The sequence below is a fragment of the Triticum dicoccoides genome, chromosome 6A, assembly GCF_002162155.2.
Source record: "Triticum dicoccoides isolate Atlit2015 ecotype Zavitan chromosome 6A, WEW_v2.0, whole genome shotgun sequence".
NCBI lineage: Eukaryota > Viridiplantae > Streptophyta > Magnoliopsida > Poales > Poaceae > Triticum > Triticum dicoccoides.
In genome coordinates, this window is record NC_041390.1 from 61,258,532 (window position 1) to 61,276,290 (window position 17,759).

Consider the following 17,759-nt stretch of genomic DNA (forward strand, 5'->3'; position numbering starts at 1 on the left):
GCCGTTCAGGGCCGTGGCCGGCGGCAAGACCGGAGCTGTATAGAGTCGTCCGTCTCTGATGCTCGTCTCCGCCCGGAGCTGCCACGGTAGCCACACCCGTCTCCGACGCGCTGGGGCCGTTGTCTCAGGCGTGCTCTGCTCGCTTGCCTCAGGCGCGCTCTGCTCGCTCGTGTCAGGCACGCTGCGCCACGCTCGGCCGTGGCCTTGGCTGCTGGCGGCAAGACGGTGGCCGTTGCAGCTAGTGCTGCCCACCTCCGGCGCACCCAACGGCAGGCCAAAGTTCTGGCTGACCCGCTCCCTGGGATATGGTGGATGGTGGAGCTGCAGCGCGTGCAGCCGGTGGCCGAGATTCCGCCGGAGGTCGTGCAGTCGCACTAGAAGTTGCGAACACGATGCAAACTAAACAGGCAAAGGTGAGTGATGATTCATTGCTTGATCTACCTCTGTACTAGTAGCTATCTACTGAACTTTGAAGTATGCGAGCTATGCACTCTGCTTTTCAATCGCACACACTAGGGAAATCACAAATTGGTGAAAGTGCTTTTTAGTAAAAAATCACAAGATATTCAGAGTCCTAGTTTTAGTGAAACCTGAAAATCACCTGAAGAGATCAAAACATTTTGCAAACATCACACAATATTCACAGGAGTAATAGCAAAATATTGTTCTGTTCCTTTGATATACAGTATCTCTTACATTAGAGTTGGCAAAAAAGATAACTTGTCAAAGGAGAAGTTTGATACATTAAAATTTAAAATAAACTTAGGTGGTACTCTATTAATAGTGAACTTTGATTCTAAGTAAGATTGAGCTGATGTTTCTTTACTAAATCAACTCATGATGCTGATGTATAATTGCTCTCCCTCTTTATTTGTCAGCAACTAGAGCTCAAAAAACTGCTATTGTGCTTCATTTGATAGCAAGTGGAGCTAAAAAATTATGCTACTGTGCTTTATTTAACAGCAAGTTGAGCTAAAGAATTCTGTTATTGTGCTTCAGTTGACAACAAGTGGAGCTAAAAAAATTCTGCTATTGTGCTTCATTTAACAGCAAGTAGAGCTAAAAATTTCCGCTATTATGCTTCATTTAACAGTAAGTAGAGCTCAAAAATTCTTCTGTTATGCTTTATGTAACAGCAAGAACATTTGCACTTTCTTTATAGCAAGAAGAGTTCTAAAATTCTATTATGCTATTGTGCTTCATTTAACAGCAAGTAGAGCTCAAAAATTCTCCTATTATACTTCATTTAACAGCAAGTAGAGCTCAATAATTCTTCTATTATGCTTTATGTAACAGCAAGAACATTTGCACTTTTTTATAGCAAGAAGAGTTCTAAAATTCAGCTATTAATAGTAACTAGTACACACTGACAGTAGCATCCAAAAGGCAACTCCATGAGTAGTAGGTCATGCAGAGAGTGCTCTCATGTAGACAACTCCATCCACCATAAGCTTTAGTAATTCCCACTAGCTGTAAAGAAGGCCGTAAACCCAGTTTCTGAGCCTCTCCCTCTCCCAGTTCCTCCCACACTTCCTCTGCCATTGCCTCTCCCTCTCCCAGTTCCTCCCACACTTCCTCTGCCATTGCCTCTCCCTCTAACTGCAGTTGTGCTACCTCTAGGGACATCATTGTTAGTTGTTGATGAACTTCTAGGAGGTCTAAACCTGGATGTTGTAGCTTGAAAGCTTGCTGCAGCTTGAGAGGGTGCAGCTTGAGATCTTGCTGCAGATTGAGACCTTGCTGCAGCTTGAGATCTTGTTGGGCCTGAAGCTCTAGTTGCTGCAGCCTTGCTTGTAGATGCATCTGTCTGTGCTTGCTGCAAGGAAAATAGATCAGTCAAACAACAATTGCACTTTTTTTTGTAAAAGACCAACACAGCATGAAAATAAAATTACCTCTGTTTCCCTCACTTTTCTCCCTCTCTTCCCAAGATATGACTTTGTTTTTTTTGTGTTATCTCCATTCCGTTTACAGGAAGTTTTGTTGTGCCCCTAACCACCACAACTTCCACATGTGATCTGTATGTCATGCTTGCTCAGTTTCTTCCCCTTGGGTGCTTCCCCCTCTTCTCTCTTCCTATCATTGTTCTTTTTCCTGGCTCCTGGCATGGCAATGTAGCCAGGTGCTACTGGCCTAGGGTTTTGAGACACAGGCCAGCTTTCTTCTCCTTCAACTGGTTGCAGGCAATGCTCATAATTTTTTTTGAAAGTATCAATGTAGTAGCACCTGTCAATGAAATCCTCTACTTTTCTTCCACTCTTATAGATAGCACAAATTGCATGACAACAAGGAAGGCCTGCAAGCTGAAAGTAACCACATGAACAAGTCCATTTCTCAAGGTTAACGGTGTACCTCCTGCCTCTGCTATTCAAATGCTTCACCTCAAAACCATCCTTTCCATTCCAGATCACCTCCAAGAACTGAGTTCTCTTGATATTGGCCTTAATCTTCTTGAAGATGTTTGGGCAAATTATGCCATTCCACTTCTCACTCTTGGTTTTCTGCTCTTGAACTCTAACCATCATTTTTTTCCTAATCTTTTCTTGCTGTGAAATAATGGGGTAGAACCTAGCTTCTATGATGGCATTGTTAAATGATTCACAAAGGTTGTTGTCAACTGACTCACAATTTGCTCCTATTGGAAAGAAAGCCCTAGCCCAATGCTTTGGGTCTGTCTTCATGATATCTTTTGCACCTTCTGGAGTTAGTTGAGCAAGCTTGGCCTTGTTGTAGTTGAAGTCTTCTCTGTTTGCAGACTTAGCAATTGCCCAAAACCTTTTCTGCAATTGATGATCTTTATGCTTCTTTCTCCAGTTAGCATAGATGTGCCTAGCACACATCCTATGCTCTGCCTTAGGCAGATAGTCTCTCATGCTGTTAATTAAGCCCTGTAGTAGACATAAGTATTTATTAGTAAAATAAAGTAGTAGGGCTAGGACTAGTACAATGAGACAAGACTAGGACCAGTACAGTGACACAAGGACTAGGACAACTACAGTGAGTGACACAGTACATATCAAAAAAGGTTTAGTCGTGTCGACGGAGCGTCAAGTAGTCATGTGGCTAGGTACATGTCGACGAAGCGGAAAGTAGTCAAGTAGTCGTGTTGACGCTCCATCGACACGACTAAACCTTTTCAATAATTGAATAAGGCAGTAAATAAATTTAACCTTTTGCTTATCAGAAATAAAGACCCATCCAGCTCCTTGATCGTTAATGTCCAAGTCTTTGATTAAAAGACCAATGAACCAGGCCCAACTCTCATTTGTCTCCGTCTCCACAACAGCCCAAGCTACTGAATACATTTGGTTGTTTGCATCCCTGGCTATTGCAGCCAGTAGCTCACCTTGGCAGGCTCCCTTGAAAAAACAACCATCTAGCCCAATCACTTTCCTACACCCAGCTTTAAACCATTGCTTCATAGCATTGAAACATACATAGAATTGTTGAAAAATATTTTCTTCCTTCTCTTTTGGATCCAAGCAAACAGCCACAGTACTCCCAGGGTTGCTCCTAAGAAGTTCCAACTGATAATCAAACACCTTGTTGTACTCACTTTTCATACCACTCATCAGCTGGTCAAGTACAAGTTTTTTTGCTGCCTTGCACTTTGAAATGGACACATCAGCAAACATGTCTTTCATCACTATGGCTTTCATACTATCAATCTTCCACAAAGGATTTGCCAGGATGAAGTGCTCATACCTTTTGGCAATGACCTTAGCAGTAACCAGTTTGTTGTCTCTCTTTTGTGCACATTGGTATTCATCTTCAAATGTGATGATTTGAAACCTAGAACACCTGTTGGTCTTAGCTGCATACAACATCCAGGGACACCCAGGCCAATCACATTTTGCTCTAACTCTGGCCTCCTCTGACTTTAAAAATGAAATGCTTCTTTTGGTAGCAAGCCCATATCTCTTCACAGCTCTAGTCAATTGTTTCTTGCTTTTAAAAACCATTCCAAGACTAAAATGAGGAATGTCAGAGTCTGGGTTAAACCTCACAAACTGGCTCTTCCTCCTAACCATGTTGCCATCCTCATCCTCATCATAGGAGTAGTCTTCATCTGATGACTCAAACTCCATGTCCTCCACAACTTCCTCCACATTTGCTACCAAATCAATGGGCACGGCCCCTGTTGCATCTGCATCAGCCCACATCTTGGAATCTCCCATCTTTTTCCTAAATTTTCTTGCATGTTTTCTCATCTCAACAACCTCTGATTCTTCCCCACTATCATCAGTATGTGGCACATACTCATAGTCCTCTGAGTCCTCTGAATCTGAACCATTTTCTGCCACTTTAGCAACTGAACCAGATATGTCTTGGGCTGCTTGACATGGTTGACTTACATTAAGAACTTGAGAACTCTGAGTAGGATAATCAACTCTCACATTTTGCTTCAATGGACTGTTTATCACCTGAGAAATCGCACCACCTACATCAGGAACAAATATATGCTCAATAATTTCTCCTGCAGTACCAGTCTGTTCAGTGGCATTGACATTATCATTGACTTCAGCACTACAATCTTCAGCTGTGATAACTGCATCAGGTTCTTCTTCATTGCCAATGTTCATCAGTTCATCAAGCTCATCCTCAAAATCTGACCCACTGTCTATTTCTCCTTGTTCTTCTTCTTCACCATTGTACTCCACATATATTTCACCAACTCCCCCCTCTGTAATGTAGTCAGACATCTTCATGCAGCCACCATCATCATGTAAAAAAAAGCAATCCATTTACCAAATCTCTGCCAGGCAACAGGAAATAGTACTTCATGCTCTCCTTCACTGCCATATGATCTCCTAAAAACCCTTTCAACTCCTGCAAAGAGAGCTTGTCCCGCTCAATCTCTGACATTCCAGTTTCTCCCCAACATAATCTAGACTTGAACCAATTCGTATGAGTTGACCCCCAAAGTGAAATCTAACATTCAAGATCTCTGCCGGGTCCATGATTTCAACAAGAAAACCCTACATTACAAGCAAAGCAACTAATGCATCAGTGATTGTCGGCCGATTCAAACACCCAAAAACCCCAACTTGATCTCACTGTAGAACCCTAAACCTATCCCATAGAGAGGGGGAAAAAGGCCAAGCGCAATAGAAGGAAGAACATCACATACCTGATTCTACTCTGGTGGAGTGCTCGTCGGAGATGGCCGCGATCATCTGTCCTTCGCCATGGCCGCCGCGGAGAAGTTGACGCGTCAGGCTGCAGGGAAGGGAGGCGAGGGGGGGACAGAGAGCGACGGGGAGGTGGAGCTGGGCCGGCTCAACCAGATTTGGCCCGCGTTGCGACCAGTGGACCCACACCCCCAGGCTGACTCAGCAATCCCTGTTTGGGAATGGGCTTAAGGGCTGTGACGACTGGGATTTGAGAGGTGGGGGTGTCGATTTCAGGGATTAGGAGTTGGGGGTTAGATTCCGACGGGTCGTACAAAGATAGGGTTTGTTTCAGACTTCACTCCCTTGATTGCAGCGGAACGGTGTCCTTTTTTTCACCAAAACAAATCTCGAAACATGCACAGGCAGCACCATCCAGCTCCGCATGTGCAACAGGCTTTGCCTCCACTTGGGCCACAGCTGCGCGCACCAGCCGACCCTACTCGGGCCCGCCCTCCTGTGCCACGCACTGCTGATCAACCGATCCGCCCGTGTGTCCGCCTCCACCTTCTGTTGCACGATTCAGCCTATGTACGCTCGCCCGATCGATCCGCCGATCGACCGCCGCACGTCTAGTCTGCTACTAGTACACACACGCGCCTTCTGTTGATTCGATACCCTCTGCAACTCGCCGCTGCCAAGGCATCCAAACACACAACTGCTTCTCCATCCTCTAGATCAACTCGAACGTCATCGCCTCATACCTAGCTCATGATACCACTTGTTAGAATAAATCCGAGGCATACCGTTGATCATCCAAGGACCAAGCAATCACGCGAGCACGACACCGAGATTTGTTAACGAGGTTCACTGATATGGCTACATCCCCGGGGCTTGACTACGGGCGCTCCTCCCCGTGACACCGTCACAATACCGCACCCGGCCACCCGGGCGCCGGCACACGCCGCCGGCTCCTCCTTTTTTTTAGAAAAGGAGGATGACCCCCGGCCTCTGCATCTGGGAGATGCATACGGCCACTTTATTGATTATTCTCAAGACCTTAGAAAGTATTACAACAATGAGTCTGAATCCACCATCTTGGCAACACATGTCGGTACTTCTATCCAAAATGATGAAGGGGTGCTAGCTGGGCCACTACCCAAACCACTCACCTAAGCCTAACATCAAAAGCCGAAAACCGAAACATATTCGGAAGCCCCAGCCGAGCCACATACCGGGTCTGGGGCACAATCCGGTCAGACGCACTCGTGTGTCGTCATCGCTATCTTCCACAGGTACGTCTTCAGATCATATTGAGGCTTCTACCTTGACTGGCCACTCTGCCATCGACGTCACCATGACGCCAGACAGCAACCTCCTCCTGCGCGAGTCCATCTCCGCGCATCGGGCGGCGAGCCTCCACAGCGCCATGCCGCCGATCTTCGCCGCCATCAATGAGTGAGATGAAGTACCGCTCCACCACGACATGTACAAGGTGAGGAAGGGCGAGGTCCCCATAGGAGACACGGCCGGAAGAGAAGCACCGCAGCCCCGAGACACTGCCCGGAGCTGCGACACAGTAGTCAGGCGGGCCGCCACCAGGAACCAGACAAGCTCGCCATGCACACCCAGCATCCCCATGCCCAAGTCGGCGCCTTCAAGAAGGTGACGACGCTGTGGCGCCGCCGCCGCTTAGCCACCGGGGCTAGGGTTTTCACCCGGGCGCAGGGGAAGGGGGGAGGCAGGGGAGGTTTAGCCTCGGCGCCGCCACCAAGGAGGGAATGGCGTCCAGGACGCCATCGACGCCGTGACCGCCACCGGCGGCCAAGGGTTTCCCCCGGCCAAGCGCCCTGCCTCCACCACCGAACCAGCCACAACATCAGCAGGCGCGTGTACGCTGGAGATCCAGGCCGGCCGGAGGTCATGCATCACGAGCAGACCAGGATCGCCTCCGATCTGACGAGGGGAGCCCGGGGCCTCCCCGCGCCATGACCTGCGCCCACCGGGACCTCGCTGCCCGCGCAGCCGAGGGGATACGGCCTACCTCACCGACGAGCACTCCCCGCCGCCGGAGGAGCGCCGTCCGCACCAACGAGGCCGCCGCCTCAGATCCGGACCCTCACCGCCGAAAGGGAGCGGTCTCGCCCCGCCGCCACCATCCCGGGAGCCGGCGCCGGCTTCGCCGGCCATTCCTCCGGTGGCGGCGAGGTGGGGAGGGAGGTGGGAAGGGTGTAAGGCGCCGGATCTGGGTTCCCCCGTCGCCGCCAGGAGGGCGACGCGGGGGACGCGGGGGCTATTATGTTGGCATAGGTTACATCGTGTGTCTACCCCCGCCATATAAGAGAGGCCTAGGATACAAGTGTCCTACTAGGACACGACTCCACATCCTATGTAAACACAATACAACTACAAGTCCAACTGCAACCTACCTTGTACACAATATCCGACACAACCTTAACACTTCCTGTCTGGACGTGTAATTTAGAGCTGGAGCAAGAACTGGAAGTGGGTGTTGGCAAAATGTCTGTATTGCCCTTTTCTCGCAAGAGTCACGCAAGCACAAGAGGTGTTAATTAGCAGAAAAATATGGAATCGGGTTCAGGTGATGCCAAATGGATCGATGGAACGTGGTCCATGCATATGCATGCATGAATGTATTTTGGCGCCACTTAAAATGATGCATCCATGTGATGTGCCGTCTTTGACCCTTGAGCAGAGCCAGGCCGCACGACAAAGGGTCACAACACCATCCATGGATCTCAGCCACGCACAGGCCGGGCCGTGTTCACAAATTCAGAGCATGTATACATGTCTATATATCTGGTGGTGCCCTTGTGGTTCATGAGGCACTTATGACGCTGGCATTGCATCATGTTGGGCACGATATTAAGCTCGAATCATTGTCCAAAAAATTGTTTTCTTGAATGGCACTTATAACCGTCGCCATGTATTCGTGAAGTTATTTTTATAGAGTCTACCTGAGATATGAGAATACTCTTTCTGTGGCCTTTCTTTTTGCAATTCTTGCCCATTCGAATAATATTGGATTTAGGTTTCTTTCATCCATCATAGCAAAAAAAAAAAATGAATCGTTTCAAGAGGTTTGCGTGAAAGCTAAATTTCTTGTGGAATGTGGGACAAGGATTTTTTTTTTTTTGCGAGAAGGACAATGAAATTTCAATTCAGTCCTATGGGTAAAACAACCAACCTACACAACTATTATGTATTTGAATGTTGGCCCATCCTACATTGTATTACGTTGTTCGAGATTTTTCACGTTCCATTCCTTGCAAAAGTCTGTACAGTCCGATGTCCAAGCAGATCTCTCGAAGAAAAGGAAAGAAGGAAGAGGTGCAAACGGATAATAATCTACCCAAGCATGCAGGTGAAAAATCCAAAAAAAGCATGTAGGTGAAGTACTCAATTAAATAGGAGATCCAGGGTGGCATCGTCTCGGGTATCTACTGGTCTATCCACATCCTAGCCGTACAAAGGATTCACGTGGGGCCCAAATTAATTGAAGAATGATTCGGCTATCCACTTGGCACGTACTCTCAGGCTAGTCATAGTGGGAGTAACTTAGCTAGAAGTAACATAACGCATCCCAAAACAATTTTGCTTATGTGGCATCTAGTTAATGAGAAGAGAGGTGTTTGGAGTAACATATTAGGCTGGTTGTAATTGGGAGTATCATATACTAGTATCATGCATATGATACTAGTCTATGATACTACATCCTTAATGCATAGTATCATATGTTGGTATCATAGATGACTACATTTAATGCCATGCATGACACAAAGTAGCACATCATTTAATATGATACGGTATCATGATATGATACTCAAGCCTCTTTTCTTCATTTAATTCTATGCCACCTCATCCAAATTGCTTAGTTGGCATGCATGATACTACCTATGATACTCCCATTACGGGCAGCCTTATGTTACCATCACATAGCGCTTCTCAAGAAATGTTGAGTCTATAAGCTAATAAATGAAGCAATCTATGACATTATTACTATATTACTTTGCACTACGAAGGTAGTAATTTAGACTAGTGTCATATGCATGACACTAGTCTAAATTACTTCCCACAGCTTACTCTACTGAACTGCTTGCATGGCCCGTCTAGCTGTTAGGACAACGACCGCGACACGACACTGTGACCTTGTCCATCTCCTTCACGTCCAGAAACAAAACAAAGCATGTGACCGACTCACTGTGCACTGTTGCGCAGGACTACTTTCTCTCTATCTCTCTATGTTGATGGTGGGCCATTGATGTGAGAAGCTGCCAATGTTCGTTCCGTTTCCATGGCATACGGGCAAGGCCACCATGAAAGCTCTTCCGTGCTGACGATGCTTCCAGTAGAGTATCCCGCACCACAGGAAATTCTCCTCTTTTGCCCCAGCACGCAGGAAGGACCGTGTTCGTTGTTGGATGCTGATATACCATTCCATCGAAATATTCCAGTCGCTCATCTGCGTGCATATTGCACCTACTACCAAAATCCTATTAGTTCATCGACAACCGACAACAGGCCACACAGAGATACCCAGGCATCGTCGATCCTATAGTTTTCCATAGAAAATGCTGCCTAATCCACGTGTGTTTGGCTCGAGTATATACCAAACATGGATCCTATAGGTACAGGGTGATTCATGGGATCTTTTGCTTTGGTTTTGTCACGTATGCATGGTGCGTGTTTAGCCAGTCACCTGCGGTCTTCATGTTTTACGTTCACTGACCAAACCTCACTATAGTTAATTCGTATTGGTACCATGATGATTGCCGAGTGAGTAGAGCGCAGCGGACACAAGCCTTTTGCCTTTTTCTCTTCTTCTTTTCTTGATATTGTTCCTTTATTTTGTTTTCCAGATTTTGCTTTGTCCTTTATTTATGGAGAGTGATGGCTAACCTTCTGATGACATGCCACTTTGGCTTGCTATAGCTAGGTCGACCTGCCTTGCATAAGTTAGTTAGGATACCAGAAGGAAGAGATAACGTTTAATTTTGATGCCTTGGATTTTAGGTGGTTGATTAGTTTCGTTGCAAAAGGGTCGAGCTAGGGTTGCATGTAGCGTCCTGGTTGTTAAGTGTTGAATTTTGGTTGCTTCATTGGTGGTTGTTGACTAGTGAATTCTGATACGTAGCTTATTTGGAAGAGTGCTTCACCCGTTGATTAGATGGAGGGAGTAATGAAAACATTTTGTTGTTTTCCCCTTGTCGCCGCCAAACGTGCATTGCTGACTCTACTCGTGTGCTGCCCTAAAGGGATTCTTAATCCTCATTCCACCTTGCTAAGTTTCTTAATATACTACCCCATGCTTGGAGGCAAGGCAACCACTCCTAAACTAGTACTACAGTTTTAGGGCACACTTAATTTGCATAGTTCCAAGAATACATGAATAGGGGGAAAACATGTGATCACGATGCCATGCACATTTGAATTTTATGGGATTACTATGTTAGAATGTAGTGTTTCCAAAAATTTCATGATGATAAGAAGGAAAATATATACTAGCGCTCACCCGGTTGATCCACACATAGCGTCCGTCGCATGTGCAACCGCTGGATCAACTGTGATCGTGCGCTCATTGTCATCTCCCCACATAGCAGCCAACGTGTTCTTGGTTGGCACCACACCAAACCTAATCCACACCACCACATCGTCATATTTTCCCAAAGTTTGCAACATGTTCCGATTGCAGTCACAACATAGGGCATGTTGCAATGGTAGAAGAATCTTAGAATCAGAGGGGCAACTGGGGTTTTTGTTTCAAAGGGTGGAGCTCAACATGGTGCTCTTGCAAAGGGTTGTTGCGGTCGCGGCACATGGTGTGTTGCAAGAGCAGAAGAAAGGTTCGAACCGAAGCACAATAGGGGCGTTGTTGCACAGGGTTGCAGCTGGCGCGCAAAGATCGAACGTTCGTCATCCAACGGTTGCCGAGGCGATGAATCTTGTCCAATCATCACCCGGCCGACGCATAGGGTCCCCAATCAAAGGGAGCTCTTAATATGTCAACGTGTAAAAGGCAGTTCCCGCAACAACAAAAAAACGTGTAAAAGGCGGGCAGGTTAATTTTGAACCGGATCGGGATAGGAATGGCGGGAATTAGAGTTTGAACGCGTGTCCACAAGTATTCCCTTTCCCTCTACTGCCACGCAGCAGTCCTACCATGTATGGTAGGCTTGGCTCGTGTACTCTTTGCACTGTTCGCCAACGACCACGTTTCCTCGGGATCAACAGAAAAAGGCACCATGAGGATCGGCCGCCGTAGAGAACCCAGTCGATGCCCGCTCAATAATTAAACAATCAACAAGACACGTAGTACTAGTGTACCAAAATTATAAAGTAAAGTACTAGTGCACGCACATGCCCTACAAGTCCTATAGATGGATGAGCCGAGCTGATTGTGGGCGTCATCATGGTAATCACCACCATGCATGATACTTCCTACGTAAACGAGTACATCCATTTCCTAATCAAATACTCTATCTGTCTCACAACATAAAAGTATTTTTTACATTAGTATAGTGTCAGAAACGCTTTTATATTACGGGACGGATGTGAATATTTATTAAGCGAGAGCAATTTAGTTGATAAGCAACCTTTGGCCGGCTACGGCCCTGGCTGATCTCTCCACACAACCAAATGCACGAAATTATATATCCAAAGCGTGACCACTGACTAGCTGCTGGCTTTGCCACATGCTAGCCAGAACGAACACTTGTTACTACTAGTAGATAGAGGAACCTACTAATTAGTCGTCAGTATGGTACTGTATGTACTACGTAATTAGTAGTATAATTAACAAAGATATCATAAGCCCCCTTAGGCCTTAGCAATTGTGGGTCATCTGGAAGACGAAAATTCTCAGCAGCTCCACTTGCATGGGAGGAGATGCATGCTAGGCTGGGCATGGCGTCTGTCCGTGGGTTGGAAGTTTGGAACCATGATGATGGCGCGCACGACCCTTGTACGCCGACCTTCCCCGTTTCTCGCTGCGTATCCGTCCGTCAGCGGGGGCCGAAAGGGCAATCACCCCAAATCCCAACCGCCCCAAGTATCTTTCCTCTTTTTCTTCTTGCGAGGACAGGAAGTGTCTATGCATATCCGATTCTGATGAACCCTCCCGCCGACATTATAAATAAAATACTACAGCAACACACACACACACACACCTTTGACCGATGTCGATCGATTCATCATCGTCATCATTAGGGCTAGTCGAGTCAGATCCATATGGATGATGAAGCTTTTTTGTCAAACGCGGGCTATGATGGATCGATCGTGCTATCAACTAGCTGTAGCTGCTGCTTCCGGAAGGAGAAGGAATCGATACCAAAATCATGTTACTGCTACCTAGCTCCATCTGAATCTCATGAGCATATTACAAGAATTGGACGGGAAGGCACCAACTTTTCCATCCCAAGATTCTTCTTAACAAACCGATTTTTGTGTCCGTTCCGAAGAGAACGTAAAATCCAAGACAGAAGCACAATTTTCGTGTCTGTTCCGAGAAGAACGTAAAATCACAGACAGAAGCACATCACTTCGACACATATAAGCAGCTCGTGCCCTCGCTTCCAGCGTTCCATTTCCAGTTCACAACTAGAAAGCTTTGTCCTCACCATCAGGAGCCTATTTCCAGCCCATAGGTTTATATATGAACATGCAACCGCGACGATTACATTATCCACACAGGTAAGTTGATGACCAAACAGCTGATCTACAAAACAAGTTATATACTAGCACTAAATCAGTTAACAAACAATATCTCCATTTCACCAACCAATCAACCAAGCTGTAGGTATATGTACACATTCTTCTTTGCTTTTCTCCTTTCACTCCCAACTTACTGCAAAAACTCTTCTGACCATCCGTGACCCCCCGATTTACCGTCACGAAACTATACCACTGTAAATGCACATGCACGCTCCCCTATCCCTTTTTTTTTTGTAGGAGACGCGTGCGCGTGCGTAAGAAACTAAGACTTCTCAGAAACAATCTACTGCCACGCCGCCATTGTCCGGTTGTTATTCTTCCTGCCAATTCGCATCGCCTTTTTGCGTGGAGGATTGAAGGAAGAAGACCGGCATGGATGTTCATTGACGGATGCTAGTATCCTAGGACCATGCTATCCGGGAAATGCTTGGCGAGAAGGTGGTGTTTCAGGTTCATCACCAGTCTGAAGATCAAGTAGCAGGGCAGTTGCATGAACGCGACCGCAAAGTACCTATGGAATAAGTTCAGGCTCAGCTTGTGATCAAACATAGTTCAGTTAATAAAATCTACGTCAAACAAAGCAGGGAAATAATTGCTGTTATAGGGTGGTAAATGGAATTACCACAGAGGCGCGAGATTAGAGGAGAGGTCGAGGAACGGGTAGGGCCACCTGCCAGAATTCACATGACATATGTTCAGTGACAGAAAGATAATATGCAGACAGTATTTTGCTCTAGGGAGGGAATGGAAGCTGGGGATTTCACCAGGTTGGAGTAGATGCATGAACAATCCACTGGAAAACTACGTATAGCGCCGTATAAAGGAAGAAATACGCGATCCGGAACCACGGGAAGCGCTGTAAAAGTTGTGTGAAGTTAAAATCAGATGCGGCGAGTAAACTGTAAAAACCATGCATCAACCTGCTTTCGTGATCAAGTTGAGTGTTCATCCACTTACCAGGCTATTTAGCGATGCTTCGCCGAGCAAGAAAACAGCGTTGACCGAGTGCATTCCTATCAATAGCTGTCAGACAAGGATCAAGTTAGCAAACTGATTATCATCAATCAGATGACCAATACAAAAGCCAAGAAATTGACAAACACACTTACAAAATTCATGCTGTAATCTTTTACGGTGAGGAATGGGAAAATGATGAACCAGAAGACGCAGTCTGTAAGCATCACGGCCCCTGCATTTGTCTGTCAACAGAGATGGAGACGTCAGAATAATAGTTTGGTGAATTTGCAGTAAAATGATAACAACTGTCTTGCATAAGTTGCCAATTACATCACTTGTCGTAATATTTTTCTCCCATTTTTCTACTGTAATACTACTGGAAGCTGTACTATGGTTATTATCAGTGGAAATATCCACTACCCCTGGTCTATAATTTATCCAAGCCTAGAGAGATATCCAGACATAATTCTGATACAGTCAGGCCTAGCAAATCAACAGAGAAAAATAAACAAAATTTGTCTTTATTCCTGATGCTACAGCTAAAAAAGCCAGCCCTGCACGATATGGGGTAAAGAAAGGTGATCAAGCAAGGCCTTCAGGTGCAAGGAACTACTAAGAGATAGGGCATTTGGGTCCAGCCCAGCAACCAAGAAGGTGGCTCATGTAGGATCTGCCAGACAAAGATGCTAGTATGTGGTCACATCCCCATCTTTGATGCACAGGAATCCAATTCAGCAGAGCACATTATAAACACACTTTAGTTTCTGGTGCATGATGTTAACTACCCAGGAGCACTAATAATTGCACCTGAAAAGCAAAAACTGAGACCACCCCACCATGCAAATGCAATGAAGATGTGATGTCAGTGCAGATGTCCCTCTCCAATATGAAATCTGGAAAACGGGCTCCATGTTGGCCAAACATTTCAAAGGTTATAGGTGGCATGAAAAAACCTCCTTTACCTGATAGATGATCTGCAGCAGGTACCCCCAGAACCCGGCGACCTCCCTCGTGCCGTCGTCCTCCCTGTCGACGACCGGCTTCGGGGCGGCCCCGTGGACGGCGTAGGGCCCCTGCTCGGCGTCGGACATCGCCGCGACGGCATTGCACGCGGCGAACTTGCTGCACCCGTAGATCGAGAGCGTCGTCGCAAGCTGGGGAAATCACAGAACGGCATATAGTCTCTTCAGATAAGGACTGTGAGGACACTGATAGAGGCCGTGGGGACGCTCATCATTGTGCACCAAGAAATCAGTGAGGAGACAGGCTATTTCTCGCTTACCCCGAAGTAAACCGTGACCAGAATGAAGGTCCACCTGCGTAATAGACAGTTGAACAACCACTTAGTACGTGCAAGCTAGGGACAAATGCTGCTTACTGAGAGCAGAGTCACAGACACCAACAACAGCAAGTAGTATCACATCTTTGCAGACAGCTTTGATGCTACCAACCAGTTACACACCACATTTTCTTTTCCTTTGGAGGAAAAGAAAAAAGCACACTGGAGATTTGCCCCCAGAAAAGTAATGGTATCAAAATGGGGGCTGCTAAGCTAATCTGGTGTCAGAAATCCTCAATGGAACAGGTATTCCCACAGCACTGTCCTGCTTGTGTGCCATTGTACTGCACAAAAAAGATTGTTCCTTCAATGTGCTTGACAAAGCATGTATATGAGGTCCTTACTGATTATTAAATTGAAGCACTGCATCCATCAAGACTATCTCTACAATGCATTGATGCCCCAAAATAAATACCAGTGAAAATGAAAATCAACACTGCCCCCAAGAAAAATATTGGTTTCACTGATGTGCTTGACAGAACATGTCCTGTGAGAGGCAATTTCAAAATATTAAAAATGAAGTAGCGCATCATGAATAAAACTGACTCTAAAATGCATTGACACCCAAAAAAAATGTACAACTGAAAATGAAACCCAACAGTTGAGGAGTGGCTTGCTGTGGAAGCTAGGTACTACTAGCAAACTGCTGCCAGCCATCACTTGTGCACAGAAGATCAATATGAATGCAAGGAAATTTGTTGCAGATTCTCACTGCTCTTAGTTTATTGAGGAAACATGTCTAAGATCAGTAGTTGATGTAATCATGAGAAGAAGCCTCCCTTTATTCCCTTCCCCAGAGATAAAATTGAAATTCACAACAAGAGAGAACAGATGCCAAAGTTGCTGCTGGGCACACCATATGCATTGCTGGCTGCCACTCCAGTCAATTTTACAGCCTCAAGGATTTTAATCAAATGGGAAATGCCAAAGCATAAACCTTTAATGCAACTTTGCATCTACGGCCAGTCATCACCCAAGTAAAAAAATCTTTCTTCGGAAACAGAGTAAAAAAAGGAGCAAGCAGTGGTAGATGATGCTGATGGTGGTGGGTGAGTGGAGTGGAGGAAGGCTTACTGGGTGTAGTAGTAGAAGATGTTGCCGCCGTCGGAGATGACGATGACGATGAGGAGGCTGAAGAGGACGAAGAAGGAGACGAGCCTGTAGGCGAGCAGCCAGGCCGGGTGGATGTCGCGGAGGCAGGGCCGCCACGCCTCGTCGTCGTAGAGCAGCCCGTCCGGGCGCCGCCGCCCTTGCGCGGCCGCGTCCTGCTTGGCGGCGCCGGGGCGGCGGTGCGCGCGCGGCCCCTCGTGGCGCCAGACGAGGTAGGCGGCGGCGGCGACGCAGCAGAGCACCCAGAGCGCGCACACGGCCACCCGCCAGCGCAGCCAGAAGCGCAGGTCCGTGGTGTCCGCCGTCGGCTTGGGCTGCCACGACCGCGTCGACGAGCCCCCCGCCGTGAACCGCATCGCCCGCGCTGCCACTCCCCCCGCCGCCGTCAGTCCGTCCCGGCGGGCATGCGCTGCCGCCTTACGGATAGAAGAAGGAGACGCAATCTCTGCGGCGCGTTTCTTGCGGCAATGCGGGGTCGCAGAGCGGCGCTCTGCTTGTGCGCGTCCGGGCTCAGGCTAAAGAAGACGAAGGGCGGGCACAATGCTGCAGGGGGAGGAGGCGTCGTTGCAACCAACCAACGGACTGGGGCGGCACGCGAGTGGCATGCAGGGGGAGGGCAGGGCGGCGGAGGGGAAGAGGAAACAGTGTGGGTGTGGGTGTGGCGTGGGTGTGGGTGTGGGGAGATGCCAAGCTTGGGGTCACAGGATAGATGTGCCTGGCCGGGCTTGTCCCCGCCCTCCTCTCTTCGTCGTTCTCACTCGCTCGCTCAAAGAAGCAACCAACCATGGAAGAAACGAACAAACAATCTGTGTACCAGCACCAAACGGTGTACGCACGCAAGGAAGGGGAATGTGAGGAGGGGATGGATTAATGGAGGTGAGGACAGGGGAAGGAGATAGATTCTTGGACGCGGGGGGAGATAAAGGTGAAGAGGAAGAAGAAGAGAGGAGGAGAGCGGCGGCAAGGTGGCGAGGCGTGGGGCTGGCTAGGGGGGAATGAGATGCCTTGCTTCTTCCCTCCACCCTTTCCTTTCCTTTGCACCGGAGCGGAGGTGAAGGGGAATGAGATCGATCTATCTTGTTCTTCTTCCTCGTGGGGTAGATATATATACGTGCAACGCGTCGACGGCGAGGGCATCTACGGCGCTTGCTTGTCCATCCATCCTCCTCATCCTTCCTACGCACCCCACCTCAGCTGGCCGGCTTTCCTTTCCTTGTGAGGGGGGCCAACGCCGACGCCATGGCCATGGCCGTCGCTGTGGACAGTGCAGCCGCTTTTGTCATTGACCAGGGTCAGCCACTGTGCCGTGCTGTGGCCTGCTGTGGCTCTCGCAGCGCACCGCAGCGCAGTCCTGTCCTCTCCTGCGAGGCTTTGCTTTTGGTCGAGGAGGGGGAGGGAGACCAAAGTCGTACGTCGATCTCTCTGGCGGTGACCGACACGGCTAGCCTATGCCTACGGGTTCTCTTTTCTCTTTTTGTTTCTCTCGTTTTTTTACCAGCGCAAACAGTTTG

General features: G+C 47.6%; 1 protein-coding gene across 1 annotated transcript; it reads right to left on the reverse strand.

Annotated features, from left to right (window-relative positions):
- Positions 1–12,842: 12,842 nt before the first annotated feature.
- LOC119314904 lies at positions 12,843–17,342 on the reverse strand. The gene is made up of 8 exons (XM_037589590.1): positions 16,213–17,342; positions 15,082–15,115; positions 14,762–14,953; positions 13,952–14,041; positions 13,800–13,865; positions 13,607–13,698; positions 13,465–13,512; positions 12,843–13,353 (listed from the first exon to the last, which is right to left on the reverse strand). Exons 1-8 carry the CDS (start codon positions 16,602–16,604, stop codon positions 13,236–13,238), a joined length of 1,032 nt encoding a protein of 343 aa, XP_037445487.1. The 5' UTR covers positions 16,605–17,342; the 3' UTR covers positions 12,843–13,235.
- Between the last annotated feature and the right edge of the window lie 417 nt (positions 17,343–17,759).

What these genes read in the sequence shown, in the direction of transcription:
- LOC119314904 (XM_037589590.1), bottom strand. Translation starts at nt 16,604, where the DNA reads ATGCGGTTCACGGCGGGGGGCTCGTCGACGCGGTCGTGGCAGCCCAAG. An exon ending in TGGTCACGGTTTACTTCGGG is followed by an intron (nt 14,954 to 15,081) that starts GTAAGCGAGAAA and finishes TGATTTCCCCAG; the next exon opens with CTTGCGACGACGCTCTCGAT. An exon ending in AAGATTACAGCATGAATTTT is followed by an intron (nt 13,866 to 13,951) that starts GTAAGTGTGTTT and finishes CTTGTCTGACAG; the next exon opens with CTATTGATAGGAATGCACTC.